At 38.6% G+C, this 19359-nt stretch overlaps 1 protein-coding gene across 2 annotated transcripts in view; it reads left to right on the plus strand.

Moving 5' to 3' along the window:
• CAB39 (calcium binding protein 39) overlaps positions 1-19359 on the plus strand; it is a 72324-nt gene that overhangs the window by 18980 nt on the left and 33985 nt on the right. The window contains exons 1-2 of one of the 2 annotated variants that reach the window (XM_038416770.2): positions 16929-17059; positions 18333-18487. Coding sequence is in view for 1 of the 2 variants with exons in the window: in XM_043492647.1 (XP_043348582.1) it covers positions 16946-17059 (114 nt within the window). In the remaining variant the exon portion in view is untranslated. Of the gene's footprint in view, positions 1-16901; positions 17060-18332; positions 18488-19359 lie in introns of those variants that run through there. The other variant, XM_043492647.1, reaches the window with a different exon arrangement.

The following is a 19359-nucleotide window of genomic DNA, read 5'->3' on the forward strand; positions in this document are numbered from 1 at the left end:
GTCAGCTACATCTTGGATTGATGAGAACAAGTTAATCTCAGAATGGCTATTTTAATTTTTACATTGTTTTCACATGTCTGTGTCACTGTAGCATAGACATACCTTGGGATGGGGTTTTCTTGCAAAAGCAGAAAAGTAGTCAGAACAGGAGGCATTAAACTATGCTTTAACATATCAGCTGTAACATATCTGCTGTCTCAGCTAGTCTTAGTTCAGTGTTAGTTATGTAGTAGCAGCACCTTCAGCTCTATAGCGTTAAGTTTTTTCATGACTGATTTGCCACAGAGTTGTCTCACTTACATTGTTGACACTAAGCCCTGGTCTATACTACAAACTTGCGTTGGTATAACTGTGTCACTCGGGTGTGGAAAATCCACACCTCTGAGCATCATGTAGACAGCACTGTGTTGATGGGAGGGCTTCTCCCATCGACATAGCTACTATCTCTCAGGGAGATGGAGTACCTAAGCCGACAGGAGAAGGTCTCCTGTCGGCGTAGGTACTGTCTTCACTAAGTTCTACAGCGACATAGCTGCACTGTTGTAAGTGTAGAAAAGCCCTGTCATAAATATAAAGGGAAGGATAGGGAAGGGTAAACACCTTAAAAATCCCTCCTGGCCAAAGGAAAAGCCCTTTTACCTGTAAAGGGTGAGGAAGCTAGGATAACCCGCTGGCACCTGACCACAATGACCAATGAGGAGACAAGATGCTTTCAAAAGCTGGAGGGAGGGAGAAAGAAAGCCTCTCTCTCTGTGATGCTTTTGCTGGGAACAGAACAGGAATGGAGTCTTAGCACTTACTAAGTAATCTAGCTAGATATGCGTTAGATTCTGATTTCTTTAAATGGCTGAGAAAATAAGCTGTGCTGAATGGAATGTAGATTCCTGTTTTTTGTGTCTTTTTGTAACTTAAGGTTTTGCCTAGAGGGATTCTCTGTTTTGAATCTGATTACCCTATAAGGTATTTGCCATCCTGATTTTACAGAGGTGATTCTTTTTACTTTTTCTTCTATTAAAATTCTTCTTTTAAGAATCTGAATGCTCTTTCATTGTTCTTAAGATCCAAGGGTTTGGGTCTGTGGTCACCTATGCAAATTGGTGATGATTTTTATCAAACCTTCCCCAGGAAAGGGGGTGTAAGGGTTGGGAGGATTTTGGGGGAAAGATGTTTCCAAATGGGTTCTTTCTCAATTAATATCTGTTAGACATTTGGTGGTGGCAGCGATAAAGTCTAAGGGCAAAAGGTAAAATAGTTTCTACCTTGGGGAAGTTTTAACCTAAGCTGGTAAAAGTAAGCTTAGGAGGTTTTCATTCAGGTCCCCACATCTGTACCCTAGAGTTCAGAGTGGGGAAGGAACCTTAACACCCTTATTATGCAATATTTTTTTTTTAGACTGTTTTTATAGTTGCGAACTTGCAAAGACTAAGCACCCCAGAGTGTTGGTTTTCAGGCTTCATGCAGCTTCATGCCTTAATCTGGTTTGTTCCTTGAAATGATCCTACTTTCTGTCAAATACGTAATGATCCTGTCATTTTTAAGATGAGCTGTGCAGAGAACTATATTGTGCTGAACTTAATAAAATTTAGGTTGAATATTGGGAAAAATTCCTTTACTGTGAGAGCTACAGGCTGTCAAATTAGTCTCCCTGAAGCATTGGTTCTCAACCTATTTACCATTGTTGGCTGCATATGCAGCTCTGTGTGTTATGTGGGCTGCATCCACAGAATATATACTACCTGTATGGCCATGAGGATGTCACATGGGCTGCAGCTGTGTGCTGATTTTGCTGCGCGTTGAGAACCCCTGCCCTGAAGGAAGTGGTGGACAAAGCACTAGAAAATACTATGTATAGAGTTTCTGGGTTTGTGGTTGTTCATTGGTTAAATCCTAAAGTCAGTTTTCACAGTTACATTTTTTTAAAATAAGTATTTTAGCTATTTTGAAATTTCTTTTTTTCAACTTTGGCTATGTTATGTCTCCATATTTGTTGTAAAATTAAATACCGTAAAGACAGGAACTGAAAACGTTGTGTTGTGTGTAGCTTTTCCTGTGTTGGTGGAAAGAGCAGTCTTTGAAATTTAAAATTATATCTGAAAGGAAAATGTCGAATTGGAATGCTTGTGGAATTCTTAAAAAGAAAATTAACCAATAATACCCAGAGTATGCATCTTGAAAATGTGCATAAATAAACACAAAATGTCCAGTAAAAGAATAGCAAAAAAATGGAACCCCTAACTGTAGTAGATACCTGTATGTGGCAATGGGATGGGCCTAAGTGGTCTATACATCTTTTCCACTTCTAATGTCACTGATTTGTGGATTCCCGTCGTAAGGGAATTGTGAAGGCTTCTAGGACTAGCCTTTGGTTGCTGTAGCGAAAAGAAGCTGCTCTTACTTAGTTATAAGCTCCAAACAGTCATAAAGAACAGAACACAGTTGAGGAAGGTTTTAGCCTTATCCTTCTTTCGTAGATTGGGACCTTTTGATTCTCAAAGCTTTTTCCTGATACAATCAGATAAATTTTCTAAATAAACGATCTTCAAAGTTATAAATTGCCTGCAAAGGCTAATTTCCAGTTTCTTTTACTGTGACTTGCATTACAGTATTAAGGTTTGAAGTAAACTTTTCAAATTGCACGATGTATTGTAGGTGTTGGTCATCTTTGTTAAGTTTTTGAATTGCCAGTTTGCCTTTCATATTTACAAGGGAATGGGTGAGGCCTTTATGTGCCTGTCTGTATACCATACGTAGTACAGCATAAAGTTTTTTGGGCAAATGAATGGGTGGAGTGACTTTAAACTGCACATCAGGAAGAGAAGCTAAGTTATAAATCTGTGATATTTTCCTTGAATGTTTACAAAGATTTGGGATTTGGTTTTTAAATATTAAGAATAGTGGCATTCGAGTATGAAATTCATCCATAAAATCCCTCAAAAGTTGTGATCTGTCTTCTTACTGATCTAAGTATCTATAAAAATGTGCTCATGTGTGTATTCAGTTGCCATGGGCAAAATGTGGGTTATATTTGTTACGAAGGGGAACCTCTGACACTGAGCTAATGAAGCCTAATAAAAATCTGTGAATTTTCTGCATCATGGTGTAGGTGATCTTGTTCCCCATCTGTCAAACAAGTAGAATCTTAGAGTCTTTGCAAAAAGAAAAGGAGTACTTAGGCACCTTAGAGACTAACAAATTTATTTGAGCATAAGCTTTCGTGAGCTACAGCTCACTTCATCGGATGCATTTGGTGGAAAATACAGTGGGGAGATTTATATACACACAGAGAACATGAAACAATGGGTTTTATCATATACACTGTGACTGAGAGAAGGAGTGTGGCTAGTGGGAAGTGTAGTTACGGTTGTGAGCTGCATTGCTAATCTGATTTTTCAGTCTTGTGTTGAATTTACTAAGTTTTTCAGACTCACTGTAGTAAATGTGAAATATTTTGTAAATAATGCAAGTACGTGATTAGTGGTTGTCAAACATCCGAGTATGAATTCATCTCACTCAACATGCCTAAAACAGATGGAAGAGGTAGGAAACTATAGACTAGATTAAAGTAATGAAAACAGATTTGTTCTAAATGAAATGTAAAAAATTGTCAAGCAAGTTTATATGAGAAAAAGGATTGTGTCCATCTCAATAAGTGCAAAAAACATTTGATTTGGGTTCTGAGAGATCAAATATGCCATTGAGCAAAACTTTCAAACTCTAAAAATAGAATAGAAGAACATTGATGAATGTGATCCTGTGAGACAGTTCCTGTGATTAGCACCAAAATGTACTTGTGATTATACTCTTCAACATGATTTCATGCAGGAGCAATCGCTTTTATCCCAAAAATTGGCAAGGATAAGTTGTAATTGTTGTTCAATCAGCTGAAAGCAAAAACTGAATTTGACAAAAATTACATCTTTCATACTAACATCTTAATGTAGCGCAAGATGAGCACTTAAGGAAATGGTTCACTGCTAGAATATTGTGCAAGTAATAATCATGGACAGTGCAAAATTGAATGAGAATGTTAATTAATTTTAAAAGACCTGCACTCTGGTCCATCAGCTCAGAATCAGTGTTTTTAGCCCATTCTTATTGTTTTGTTTAAAAACTTCTTTCTAGTGTAGGTGTTATAAATAAATAAATAAAAGGTATAAATTGTGATAAGCGTATTGGTATTTGGAGAGAATATGAAAAAAGATAGGTCTAAGTAATTAGTAGACTGGAGTGACTGAAGTATTTGGGAATTACATATAGCGCAGCAAGCTAATTATTTTGACAATACACAGTTTTGCACATTTGTGGTTGAGAATTAATATACTTATAACTGAATTATATAGTATATATTGTTTCATTTAAAAAATATAAAACTTTCCGTTGTTGTTTAACTAAAAAGTGTGCTTTCTAATTGAAGAAAATCATAAAAGATTGTGTTTGGGAATCAGTAATTTTTCAGAAAATATTTGAGCTATGGAAGGTTAGCATATTATTCGTATGGATTATTTGGTGCTTTGGTCAGTATTGCAATAGTCAATATGTGGAACTAACAATGACCATCACCCGAGTTACATAATGGTCTTTCTGCTCCCTTGTTGATGAGCTAACCTTTATAAACTACGTCGGCTTTCACTGGCTCTTAATTAAATTTCTGCTGTGCACCAGAAACTGTCTGGATGTGAACATTGTTACAAAGCAAGCTTAGGTCAGATATGTTAACAGCAAATAATAAAACAAGTCTGAGCAGTCAAATCAAAACTCAGTTACTAATTTGACATTCTGTTCGTAAACAGGGTTTATGTTTGCAATCTAATAGTAGCAGATTCTTGAAAGCCATCATTTGCCTTTGTATCCCCTACCTCCCTTTAAGTCTTCTGTTACCCTGGACACTCTACTTAGTTATTAAAACGTTACGATCGCTTTGAACCCATCTCTTCAGCTCCACTTCACGTTCTGACCAGTACAATGGCTTTCTTAGCCTGGTCTACACTACAGAGTTAGGTCGAAGTAAGGCAGCTGCCTACACTACAATCTTGCTTCCGCTGATGTAAGTGCTGTACTACACTGACATCATAAACTCCCATCTCCATGAGAGGCATAGGGCTTATGTTGGTGTAGTTAGGGCGATGCAGTGTCCCTATAGTCACTGCCTTACTTACATTGGCTATTGGCTAAAATTCTTGTCAATTTCACGGCTCCCTGGTGGAGCCATGAAATTGACAAGAAGGGCTGGTAGGTTCCCAACCGTGAACCTTGTGTCTGGCTCACAGCTAGTGCTGTTACCCCACTGTGAGTGGGAGGCTCCTGTGAGAGCCCGGCTGCCCTTAGGCTCTTGGCTACCTTCTCCCAGAGGGCTGCTGCCTGGGCTCCCTGCTCCGAGCCTGGCTGCTGGCATTGAGAGCCCCAGCTCCCACGGACCTCCCCTGAACAGAGACAATAGCAGTGTGAAAATGAAAAGAATGTCAGTTTCTCTGCTGGTAGGCTCTGTGCTGTGAAATTGAGCCTGCGTGGGGCTCACAGCTGGGGCTGTCACCCTGAGACGGAATTGGGGGCTCCAGTTGTGAGCCCTGCGCGGCTGTCAGTGCCCCACACTGAGCTGTCAATGACCCCACTTCAGTGTTGCAAGCGCTCCTGGTGAGGACACACTTCACTATCAGAAGGGAGGATGAGTGTGGACACCAACAGCCGATGAATTACTGTAGTGTCTGTAGGTCGACCTAAATTAAGTCAACCTAATTTTTGTTGTTTAGAAAAAACCCTTAATAGCTGTCACGTACTATTTTTCATTTAAAATTCTGTTCTTTGATTAGAAAAGAGGATTTTTTTTAAATTTACCACCTTTCAATTGGGTAACACTGCAAATAATTCCTTGCTGCATGAAGCAAAGTGGTAAACAATAGTATTAGGAACAGTTTTTAAAAAAAAGTCCTGATGGAGCCTTTGGGTGCTACATGCACGATAAATAGTTGATATTAGTGTTTCTACCTTACAAGCAGGATGCTAATATTATGCATTGGATGGAGTACTATTGAGGAAAGTATGTACGTCCAGCCCTAACAGCCACTGTACATGCCTTTCTGGACTGATATAGATTAAAAGGTTTTTAGTGACTTATAAGAAGTATCATTTATAAGCTGTATACAGTTAATTCATGCAGAGCATTATAGTTTGAGTATTTTCTGATTTAATGTTTACTTTTGCATGCTAGTGTTTCTGGTGGTATTCTGCATGGATCGGATTCTATGTCTGATGCTGTTCAATAGTTTTTATCTGTGATCTGGAAGTAAATATAAAATCACCTGCTGATAAAATTTTTGGATGCGAAAGATTGGCATAATGACAAATGATAAGGATAGGGCAGTTTATACACAGTGATCTGGATTGCTTGTTAACTGGGCTCGTTCAAAAATGCATTTTAAATGTAGCTAAATGCAAGGTGTACATCTGGGGAAAAAGAACTGTAGTCCTTAATTACAGAGTTGGAGACTATATCCTGGATAGCAGAGAGAAAAGGTGAGTGGAGGGTAGTATTATTGGACCAACTTCTGTTAGTGAGAGACAAGCTGTTGAGCTTACACAGAGCTCTTCAGGTCAGTAATTCTGAAAAGATTTAAGGGGTCATACTAACTTAACATGATGCCCAGGTGATACTGTGGCAAAAAAGGTCAATGCAATATTTGGATTTATAGATAGGGACAATAGAGGCTGGGAAAGGAAGTGATTTTATCTCCATAAGACGTTGGCGAGACTCATTCTGAAAAACTGTGTATAGTCTGGTGACAATATTTAAAGACTAGAAAGACTGGAGAGGGTACAGAGAAAAGCCACAAAAATTATTTGAGGTTTAGAAAAAATGCCCTTGGCATGGTCTAGACTAGAGGTGGGTAAACTATGGCCCGTGGGCCATATCTGGCCTGCGGGGCCCTCCTGCCCAGCCCCTGAGCTCCTGGTCCGGGAGGCTCACCCCCAGCCCCTCCCGTTCTGTCCCCCTCCCTCGCAGCCTCAGCACGCCGCTGGTGCAATGCTGTGGGTGGCCTGGCAGTGCAGTTGCAGAGCTGCAGCCTGACTTGGTGCTCTGGGTGACGCGACTGTAGCACCGCCAGCCACTAGTGCTCCAGGCAGTGTGGTTGGATAGAGGACAGGGGAGTTGTGGGTGGTGTCAGGGATCATGGGTCGAGGCAGAGGGCAGGAAGCGGGGGTTGGATGAGGCAGGGGTCCTGGGCGGGGCAGTCAGGAAGGAGAAGGGGGGTTGGATGGGGTGATGGGGGTCAGTTGGGCAGGGGTTCCGGGGGCGGTCAGGGGACAGGGAGAAGGGGGTGTTGGATGGGGCAGGGGTCCCGGCGGGGCAAGTCAGGAATGAGGGGGGGTTGGATGGGGCGGCAGGGAGCAGTCAGGGGTGGGGGGTTCCGAGGGAGTTCAGGGGACAGGGAGCAGGGGTGGATGGGGTTGGGGTCCCAGGGGAGCCGTTGGGGTGAGAAGCGGGGGGAAGGGGGGTGAATAGGTAGGCGGGGACTGGGCCACGCCTGGCTGTTTGGGGAGACACTCCCCTAACCGGACCTCCATACAATTTTGGAAACCCTATGTGGCCCTCAGGCCAAAAAGTTTGCCCGCCCCTGGTCTAGACACAAGTTACACTGGCGTAGATACATTTATTGCGTGTGTGTGTGTGACTTTCTTGTTACTGACATAGCAATGCTGGTAAAAGCCCTAATGTAGATGCAGTTATACCAATATAACTGTACTTATAGTTTACAAATATAACTATACTGACAGAATCCTCCTGTTGTATTACAGTGAGAGCTTTAAAAGAGTTAAATCAATTTGGCATATCTAAAGATTGAGAGGTGACTTGATAACTGTTTATAAGACGTTCCAGGGGAGAAAATAGTGCTTACCAAAGGGCTCTTTACTCTAGTGGAGAAAGATGTAACAAGAACCAGTGGCTGCAAGTTAAAGCCAGACAGAGTCAAAATAAACATCCAGCACAAATTTTAATAGTGTAGGTGGTTAACTATTGAGATCACGTACCCAAACAATGTGGTTAATCCTCCATCTCTTGATATCATCAGATCAAGGCTGGATGCCTTTCTGGTAGATATGGTTTAGTCAAACATAAGTATTGGGCTCCATACAGGAGTAATTGGGTGAAATGCTATGGTCTGTCTTACACAGATCAGACTAGATGATCTAATGGTCCCTTCTGCCATAAGGTCTATTACTCCTGGGGGAATTCTGCGCCACTGCGCAATGCAGAATTTGTTCAAGAATTAGTGTTGTTTGCAGAAATTTCCTTTTTCCTGCCCAGAAATGGGCTGCAGAGCTGCTGGTTGCCACTAGGGGATGCTGGACCCCAGCAGAGCCCAGATTGCAAACAGAAGACACTGCTAGGGGGGGAGGGGGGTGGATGGGTTCCATTTCCCAGCATGCCTTGAAGAAAGAAGATGGTGTGCAGGAAACTCCTCACAAACCTGGTACCCAACATCAGGCTGTTCTCCCTCTGGATCCTTTTGCTCTATGGGGGAGAGGATGCGAGTGTCTGGGCTGGCAGGGGGCCATAACTGGCTCTTGGGGAGTGGGAGGGGGTGCCCCCATGGCTGAGCTTTGGTGGAGAGGGGCAGAGAAACAGGAACTGTTTATTGTAGGGATTTCTTTAACTACTCTTCTTCCAGGGAAGTTTCTGTGTATGGGCTGTATTGTTACAGACATACTTGCTGACAGGTATTTTGAAATAAATTCCCAAACAATTGAAACTGGTGGATTAGATACACATAATTTTAATTTTTGGTGCAGAATTCCCCCAGGAGTGGGGGAATAAAAGATTGATTCTGGGGGATAAAGGAAAGGCCCCCCAACCTTCTGTATTTCTCCAAAATGTGTATGGGTAGTAGTAGCTGTAAAATTGCAGACTATATTTCATAGTGCATATGCTATTCTGACCAATATTTCTGACACCTTGTTGGCTGTGGGATACATAGATAAAAAAGGTGAGACTTGACACTGGAGCCCAATGCAAGATTGTAAATCTTTTTTCTGTTTTTAATATTGGCTTAACAATAAATCAAAATTATATATACATATATAAAGTAATAAGTGCTTTAGGTAAATCAGTTTTATAGAGGATAGAAACTAATTTACATTACAATCCATGTTGGTAATTAATTAATATCCCATAGTACAGATTTTAGTATGAGAATTTATCAGCCTATCACTGGCGCAGATTCAGCATCTTATTGAAAAGTCCAAAAGATGTTGTGCACATGTATTTTATCCTTTTAGACTCATTATTGTCATCTTTTCTTGTATTTAAGTAATCTATATATTTTAACATTGTTTCTAAATAATTGACTTGATATTAGTAGTTCTGCCTTATTTAAATTATGCTGATTTTGTTTAATTTTAACAAGTTGCTATCTCTTATCTGCTCACGCAGTAGCGGAACATTTTTTTGTGCTTACTCATTAGGCATTAGGTCTTAATGTATCTGTGCAATTGTTATCAAAAGGTGCTTTTTCATTATGACTACCAAGAGATAACTTATTTTCCTTGGCCTGCTTCTCTCATTAATTACATATGAAATGGAATATTACCATTTCACCTCAACCTCTTTACTCTAAATGAGTCAACTTAAATCTTTTGAGTATTTGACACTGTTTTGGTCTATGGTACATTTTTAAAAAGTGACAGACAAAAAAGACATTGTTAAATTAGAAGCCTTACGATTGAAAGAATAAAGTTGTAGGTGGCATTAGAATTTTAGACTATTGTAGCTGATTACTTTCCAAATTGTGAAAGTAGAAATTTTATGTAACTATATCTTACTTAATGTAATTGACTTGTAGGAAGTTATGGGGAAATTTGACAAGTTTGAGAGAGTTTTTTCCCCTAGAAGCATGGGCAGTCTGGGATTTCTGATCTGATACATAACCAAAAATGCAAGTGTGACATTCCTCAGAGTACAGTCTGGACAGTTGAACAGCTATGTCCCTTCAACCCTCCAACTATCACACTGCTTGCTGTGAGAGCAGCCGCTCCTGTCCTGTTCACACACGGCCTAGTCACACACAGCCTATCACATGCAAAATCACTCACAGCTAAATGATATGAGTACTTCTAGCCAGACATTTCTAAATTGTATTGCAGATATAATTTCCAGCAAATTCTCAGTTCCAGTCTTGTTGCCAGAAATGTGCATCTTATACTGCCCAATTCTTTCTTTCTGTGAAGTACAAGCTCATAGAAAGTCCGTCATTTCATAAATAGAAAATGATATGCACAAACCCTGTTATCTCAAATGGAGGCTTAAGATACTTCAGTCCAAACATGCATTGGTTTAGATAAAACAATAAAACAAATTTATTGACCACAGAAAGATAGATTTTAGGTGATTACCAGTAATGAGGCATAAAAGTCAGAATTGGCTACAAAAAAAATAAAAGGTAAAATGTAAACTAATACATAACTGAACAAGCTAATTGAATTCAAAGCAAAGATTTTTCCTCATCACATGCTTTTACTGGCTGAACTCCTTCAATCAGGACCATTCACTCAGTTCATTGATGCTTCCTTTATCTTTCAAACATTGTTGATGCAATGATGGGTCTTATAGCATTACTCTTCTTTGAGAATCCCCTCCAGCTAGAGTTCAGGTGGCAGCAAGTCTGTTTTGAGTGGGAACCCCAGCTGTTTGTTTGCCAATATGTACATTTCTCACTTATACCTTTCTTCCTGCCAAAAATGTCCCCTTAATCAGGTGATAGACTATTTGATTATGCTGAAACCTGGTTGAGGTTCTGACTAGCCTTTTGTCTTTGAGGAACTGGTTTGGGCTACTTCCCCATATTTAGAATATGCTTTAGTAACATCGAACAGTAGAATCTCATAACTTTACATGTAAAATGGCAACATTGTAAGGACAATAATGATCAGTGAAATATGAATTTTGAAATGATACCTCACAAAGGGATACTTTGTACAGATTTTTTTCATAGTTTTGTAACAACGGTGAACATAAGGGTACAGTCTGTCACAGCAAGGCGATGTTTTTCTGCCTTCCTCTGTTCTCCAGTGTTCCTTGAACTTCGTCCTAGCGTCAGGAGAGTTGTTGAGGTCCACCCTAGTAAAGTTTGAGTGCCTGTAATCCAGCTTTCTAAGGAGTAATTTAATAGAGATACCAGTAAGTGAAGATGTATTGTACTACTATTTGTACTTTGTTCTCAGAATGTTTTTCTTAGTAATAGTCATGTAACCAACTTATTTTTAATTTAGTCACTCCTTGCTTAAATATCTTCCCTTATTGGGTGATTACACTGTTTCAGTGTAGCTCTTTCTAACCCGTATTTGAATTTTAGCTTGTAGGAGAGTTCATTTTCTGATATTTCAAATGAGAAGAAAAAATGTTTAAAATTAGGGAATATAGTCCAAAGTAGAAGTCTTGTTCTTTAGTATATTAAATTGATCACAAGGAAAATAACTGCATGTCAGTGTTCTTGCATTTGTTCTAGTTTTTCTTCAGAAAGAGAAACAAGTGTCCCTATAGATGGACTTTTTCAAGCATCTATTTTTTTTTAAAGCAGCAAGGCAATCTTAAACCTTTCAGAATATCATTTATGTTAACCATAGTAGTTTAAAATTGGCTACTGTTTAACCTGTATTCCAAAAGCCATTACAAACTATTTATGATTTAAAGCAGTGGTTCTCAAACTTATTTGATCGGGCTCCCCTTCTTTGTGTCTGCAGTTGTTTATGCACCCTGCTATTCAGCTCTAAAGGCAGAGTGTAGAGCAGCAGCACAGAAGTAAGGGTGACAATGTGAAAACTGATGCTCATCAATATCACTTTTCACAGCAGGCTTAGTGCCGCATTGCAGCCTTTACTTTTACACTGCTGCTGCCATCCCAGGGACTGACAGCCAGAGCCCAAGTGGTGCCTCCCCCGGCCGTGGTTTGCCGCTCCAGGCCATTGGGGGCTGCGGAAAGCGGCGCGGGCCAAGGGATGTACGGGCCGCCACTTTCTGCAGCCCCCGTTGGCCTAGAGTGGTGAACTGTGGCCAGTGGGAGCTACAATCGGCCGAACCTGCAGATGTGGCAGGTAAACAAACTGGCCTGGCCTGCCAGGGGCTTTCCCTGAACAAGCGGTGTCCCAAGTTTGGGAAACGCTGACTTAGAGGGAAAAGATACTATATCACATTCTTAGTGCGATGTTTAGCTTTTGGAGAATTGACTGTGCCCTGTTTTTGTTTTTGATATCTGCTTGTACTACACACAAAAAGTTACATTCTATATTTTCCAAATTTGAACCCAGTATCGATACTTTAAACATCTTGGTTTTCATTTGGCTGGGTCAGACTTTTCTCTTTGTACCAGATCCTGTGAGGTGAGTGCAGACAGTAAAGTGTGCTTATGATATTGTGATAAGTGATTAGTGGAAGGTTACTCATGGCCTCAATTCACAAATTAATAAATATGTCCAGATTACTGAGAATGGGGGATAAAGCAAAGAAACTTGCTAATTCAAAAGATAAAGCTGCTTATTTTGGAAAAGGTCTCAAGGTAGTTTTTAAAGTGGCAAACAAAACTGTTTAATCTGCAAAAACAAAAATAACACAACCCAGATGCTGATACTGGGAAAATTGTTATAATTTGATATGGTTCAGTTGGCTGATTGTGAATGAATATCACATGGCACTTCTTTGGACTTTTCCTTTTTTATTAGACAGATGTGGTATGTTGCAGTTTTTCCCAACCTCACACGCACACTGTTGTCAAATATTGTAGCTTGCCTTTTAGAGAACTTTCGCCAGGTTAGCAAGAGAGAGAGAGATCCTAAGTGCTTCATGTTACAGTTGAGGGCAACTGGACTTCTATTTCTCCTCCGTGGTCCAACAAGGACACCCACTTTCAGGCTTCCAGCTTCCTAGCTGTTGCCTCTCTTCGGTGGAGACCCACATCTCACTTCCTTCTGAGCAGGGTACGTCTAGGCTGAACAGTTTCTTGCCTTCACTGTGCATTTCCCAGTGAAGACAGTCTGCCTAAACATACCTGCTTGAGGAGAGGTTTTGTGGCCTGCAATTTTCAGAAGGTCAGACTAGATGATTGTAATGGTCCCTTCTGGCCTTAATATTTGAATCTTCAGAGACTGATAACACAGTGATTGCTATAATTGGAAGCTACCACACTGTTCTTTCTAAGCAAGCTTGCTTTATTTTTAAGGTAAAAAAACATTACAGAGAAAACATAAAAAACAACAAAAGAACCTGCATGCATGCTAATAAGCTTACTAGGCATCAGACTACCTTACGGGTTCTTTGTGGTTACAAGTTCATGAGAGCTTCGCTCAGAACAGGTACACAGTCTTAGGAAGCCTCAGTAGGCCAAGTACTTCCAATTCTCTAGGATTGGGGCTCTCCGTGAACCAGAGGTCCTGTCAATTTGCTGGATCAGGAAGAAGGCCCTGAGTCAGTTTAAACCCCAAGCTTTTATCCCAAAGTCTTTTCTTTGTCTGTTGATCTCTGGAGAATGAAGTTTGAACTAGTATATGCATATCTCCCCAGAGGTGTGGTTCAAAGGCTGATAACAGAGGAATACATGAGCATCCCCTTCCTGCTAGAGGAGGTACATATAATTCCACAGCAACACATACACAATTTCATTTTTAATACAGTTTACCAAAAAGGTACTAACCCTTATTCAGTGAAGTTTAATTCTATAAGGATTGTTCAGAGTATTTTAGGATATTGTCAGTCTGTCACACTTCATATGTTTTTCCCCCTTCACAACTGTATCCATTATGTTTCTAGAATATAGAGGGATACCCCCGCTTATTTAGCAAGATGCAGCACTGGCTTTTTCAGTCTCAGGAGACACAAGTGAGGTTCCCACTAGCATCACTCTATTCCTGCAACAGAAATGGTACAAATAATTCATGTGCTTAGTTTTTTTATATAATACATAAAGTACCTTGCAGCAATGATCTCTCCCGGCACCTGCTGTGACTGAGGACTTGGATTGGCTTGCTATTGCCAGTTGGCTTATTTTTTATAAATTGCTTATCAAAAACTCGTAATGAAACTTGTCTATTTATGGATAGAGTATATTCAAATACAAACAAGCTACATTTGGGGAGTTTATTGAGTTGTAGTAATTTTTTATCTTCAAATTAAAATTCTTGCAAATATACCCCAAAATCATGTATATGACCATGTACTGTATTACTGATTTGGAGCTCATAAAACAATGACAGGTAAGTCAAATCACAGGCCTTCCTGCAAATGTAGGGGCTAGATCATTTTAAATAAAAAGGTGAAGATGCTATCCTCTAGAGGGAAGTTTATAAAACCCACTCATTTTGTAAACCTAGAAATTGGATTTATCTGATTGTTTGCCTATAGTTAAATGAGTTAGTGTAATTTTTTGAGAGTTTTTATTCTGAAAGCAGTGTAATTGTGGGCAGAAAAATGAGGTATATAACAATATTACCTTTTGATTAAATAGATCTGCTTCCTACATTGTGTTCTGTCATAACTGCTTATTTCATGATGGGTTTTTTTTTTTTTTTTTTTTAATTCTACATTTAGTAACACTTATTTCCCATTGCTGTCTTGGTTCTGGAGCTTGATTTCTACTCTTGCTCTCGCATCTTCAGCAAAACAGTTTGGAACAAATTCTACCTTCATTTACACCTGTCCAACCTTAATTGAAGATAAAGGGGTTATACAGGTGTAACTGGTGGATAATTTGGTTTTTAATGTATTTATTACCAATAGTGATACACAACCCATAAAAAAATTCAGCATGACTTTTAGATCCTGGTTTGTGTTGACAGAGCTAGTGATTGCGGGGGGAAATCTTTTAAACTGGTAAACTGAGCAGAATCTGTCAGGAAGTGATTGAGTAGATATGGAAAGCTATGATGCCACTTGTACAGAAGCAGTTTTCAGAGTGAAATCATACTTTAAGGGTACACTTTAAATGCCGCATGCAGTTTCTAAAATGAGTGTCATCCTGCCCCCTCTCTTGCCAAATAAAAATCCTGGAATACCTGTAAATCCCTAATGTTTGAAAATAGCATCATTTTATTAAATAATAATTAATAGTCATGTTTTCACTGAAGATGGTACTGTATTGCACTCACATTTGGCAAAATATTGAGACATTATTTAATTTTATTGTCTTAAAATAATTATTCATCAATAATGGGGATGCTATTATCTCTTAAGTTATCAATTCTCTATTCATAGATGCTCAATTTTTCAGCCTTTATTCAGTGCTGATTAAGATGTTTTGAGATATGGTGGAAAAGGAGTAATTTCACCACATCTAAATATTGGACATATTGCTTGCATAAGTTAAAAAGTAAAAATACTGTATTTGGAAGTGTGTGAGATCTGATCACTTCCATTGTACTGATGTTTTGCTACTTTCTCTTCAAGAGTAGACTGATTTAAATACTACTTACTGCAGGAATGCATCTCCTCATGAGCAGTTATATTATTTCTTACACAGCAGCATGCACCAGTTATAAGAAGTTTTATAATCACATACCTAGTTTACATATTTATGGGAATTTTCTTGGCTAAAATCTTAAGTAGATCTGGTATCCTATGACATTCAGTTCTTCAAATTGTTGGCCTCATACCTAACATAACTGGCTTATGTAAAAAACTAAACTTTTTCAAATTAATACTTCTAATTTACAAGTAAAGGTACTTGAATGGTTGAAATCTTACAACTGAAAAGCTTTTAGTGACCTGTGATGGAAAGATTAAACTAAAATGTTTGGAGTCCATAATGAGTGAATGTACCAAATTTCGGTATTCTAGCTCTATGATCTATGGGAAGAACTTTTCTTTAAGTGACATGTAACAAGTGTTTGTATTATATTAAATGAGAAGCTTTGCTTTGCTGTAAATTAGATGCGAGTTGGTTTTTTATACTGATCCATGCTGGCTGGTTATCGTCCTCATTGGCAGGTGGAGATAGAAAATAACTGATGTTCAGGGTGACATCCTTTTTCTGTAATGACATTGTAACCTCTGCTTTGTCAGCTTCAAATGTTTTTTGTCTTCTACAGAAGTAACCCATCAGCATTTTTCATTTGGGATTTTCTGTTCACTTGTAGCTGGTCTAGAGTTCTGGAAGTACAATTTGTGAAATCATTTCAGGGGAAGCTATTGTGGTGTGAATGAAGATAAACAAGTTTAGGAACTAAAGCTTTGGTATTGAAGCATTTATTGTTGGAAAAGTTGTTTACTTTTGCACTAGAAAATCTTTCTGCTTCCTATTTAATTTATACAAGTGTATGAATATATTTAATGCAAGTGCTAACTATCCCTTGGAAAAATCTGGTAACTTAGGGCAGAGGGCATACCTCATCTTTGAAAGAACTGTCTCTGTTAATGTGATCTTGAGTCTGACAGAGTATGACTCTCAATGCTTTGTTTAATCCTTGGTACTGGTAATAAAATTCTGTTGCCAGAGGCCACCTATGCATTCATTTGAAAATAATTTTCAGTACGCAGCAACAATAAGCTAGGACAAATCCTATTGTTAGTGATTTGATTTTTCTTGCTAGCATAAATTGGAATAACCTGTATATTTTTATCTTGCTAGCATCTGACTTTGAACTGTGCTATTTGTACAGTACCGTGGTCCTGGGTATAATTTTTAATATCTGTCTGAAACACTGGATAATGATTTCGGTTTGATCTCTTGGATTCTTTGTTCCATGTTCTAAAAAATTAGAAACTCAAATAGTGTACAATTTAGTGATGGTTTCGTGTTCTAGTTTAACTGAATTACACTGCAGACTATACTGACGCCTTTATAATGCTTTCTAGCTTTTCATATATGCTATCACTGTTGACCCACTATTTCCACCTTTGATGGTCTTTTGTTTTCTATTTCCAGGTGAAGTAGGAGCTGCAGAAGGAAGACCTGTACAGTTTGCAATAATGCCATTCCCCTTTGGCAAGTCCCACAAGTCTCCTGCAGACATAGTGAAGAATCTGAAGGAGAGTATGGCAGTTTTAGAAAAGCAAGATATCTCTGACAAAAAGGCAGAAAAGGTATATTTGTGGTACTTTTTATGGGGTTTAATCTTTTGCTAGTGAAATATTAAACTTTAATTGGGGGAGGGAAAACAGAATTTACAAAATTTATAAATTAACGTGATATAAATAGAAATATTTTGATTTCCCTTCATACACTAAAGATGAAGAAAAGTTGTGTATTTTGTTAAACTGGTGCTTTGATCTTTGTTGACCTTGGATCCTTCTGTCTTTGGCCACTAATATGTTTAGAATTAAATACTCTCTAAGCAACCGACTTAGAAGGAATTAATTCTCTATGGATCTAATTTTAATGGAAAAAAGATATACAGCTTTTGACTATCAATAGCAACCCTTGCACATAGGTGAAAATTCCATATTAGTGACCGAACGCCAGTTGACATTGAGCAGCGACCATTACCCTGAAGCCACGTGAGGAATACACATATGGTACCAGAATACAAATAATAATGGCCTGGATATTAAAGAAAACTTCACTTGAAGTTGTGAATGTTTAGTCTAAAAGTACACCAATACCTCTACATGAGAACCTTTGTTAGGCAGCCTTCTGTGTTAAGAAACTGTTCCAAAATAGCCCCCAACATATGAAATACAATTCTACAATTGTATAAGAAGATCGCCTTCGTTAAGCAATCAGTTGTTGTCAGTTGTTTGAGCTGATGACATAAGACAAGTTACACTGCATCTTCTTTATTAAATGACACCTGTGGAAGATCCTCCCTAAGACCCATGTCTCCTACAAGAAATCAGCTAATAAGTAATGGTTATGTTGTGTATCAGTCTGCAGCAGTGTATTTTGTTTGTTTCAAATAAAGTTTATGATTCGCAACTGTCAGGACTGATGAGGTTATGGACTAACTCTGACCCATATAGCAACCTGATCTTAATCATTACTCTTGTCCTCTTTCCCTGTTTCTCTTATTACCTATTAGATCTTGTTTCAGATTATATTGTGAACATTTTGGTGCAGAAACCATGTGTTTGTACAACACCAAACACGGGTTTCTAACCATTATTTTTGGAGCCTTTGGGGTGCTACTTCAGTGCCACTTCAGTGCCAATAAGTTGTTAATAAACAACGGTAAAAAGTATCTGAAGGTCTCCTGGTGAGATAAATAGCATGGGAGGCGCATACAGATCAATAATGGATGGAATTAAGTGTTAATTAAAAATTTCATTATCGTGTAAGAGAAGGATTAGTGTGTTTTCCTAATTAATGTTCAACCTGCATTGTTTGAGAATTTTCTTTTTTCCAAAACAACTGCCGAAGGACAAGGCTATCTAGGAAAATATGGACAAGCCATCAGCCACCTAAATAACTGCTTAAGAAAGTACTCTCAAGTAAGGTACAAGAACCATTTGGCCTTCCCTCTACAATGCTGGTGCAAGAAGTTCATCTGGAAAGACCTTAACTTGAAAGAGGCAGTAAGTGAGTGGGTAATATTCTACAAAGGGAACCAGTATTTAAAAACAATACAACTCACAAATCCCAAACCCATAACTAAAGATGAAATTTAAAATGTTCTACAAGCCAGCTTGCAAGCAAAGGTGTAAATCGGCATGCAATTTTTATTGCTCTGTACATCAAAATAAACATTCTGTTATCTTGGCTAATACGGGATATTGTGGCCCATTCTTGATCGGAAGTGTGAAGTAAATCTGGAAATTTTTACATAGAGGTTTTAGCGATTGGATATTCTTTTTTGATTAAGAGATCTCAGAATATACTTTCAAACCCCAGACCTTTTAATAAATAATAATAATAATAAAAAAAGTAAATTTGATCTCTGTACAAATAGTATTCTGGGTTGGGGAAGTCCCTCAAGCACATAGTAGAGATAACTGCTGACTGATCTTTCGTTAGAATGATTCATAGAGAGCCTTTAAACTCGTATAATGGATGTACGTTAATTTCTGAAAATAGATCAACGGTAACTTAGAGAAGAGAATGTGATTACAATTTACTTCAGTGATTAGTATTCTGGGCTTATTTAAATTTTCTGTAACCAGAGTGTAAACATTTTCAGGTAGAAACAACAAATTGTTTGGCTGTGAAACTCTAAACTTGAGGCCTCTTCAATGAGACTATAAAAAGATATTTGTTTGAAGTTATGAATATGCTGCCTTAAATGCTCACAGAATCGAAGCCTTGATGCATACATACTATATCCTGAATATAGAATGTGTAGTGCACTGAATTTTGGGGGAAAAAGTTGATATAAGCTGTACATGTTATCTGCGGATACAAACCAAAGGGGTATTCATCACTCCGATTATTTTAAACTTTGTATGTGTTT

Source organism: Dermochelys coriacea, chromosome 9, assembly GCF_009764565.3.
Source record: "Dermochelys coriacea isolate rDerCor1 chromosome 9, rDerCor1.pri.v4, whole genome shotgun sequence".
In the NCBI taxonomy this organism is placed as follows: Eukaryota; Metazoa; Chordata; order Testudines; family Dermochelyidae; genus Dermochelys; species Dermochelys coriacea.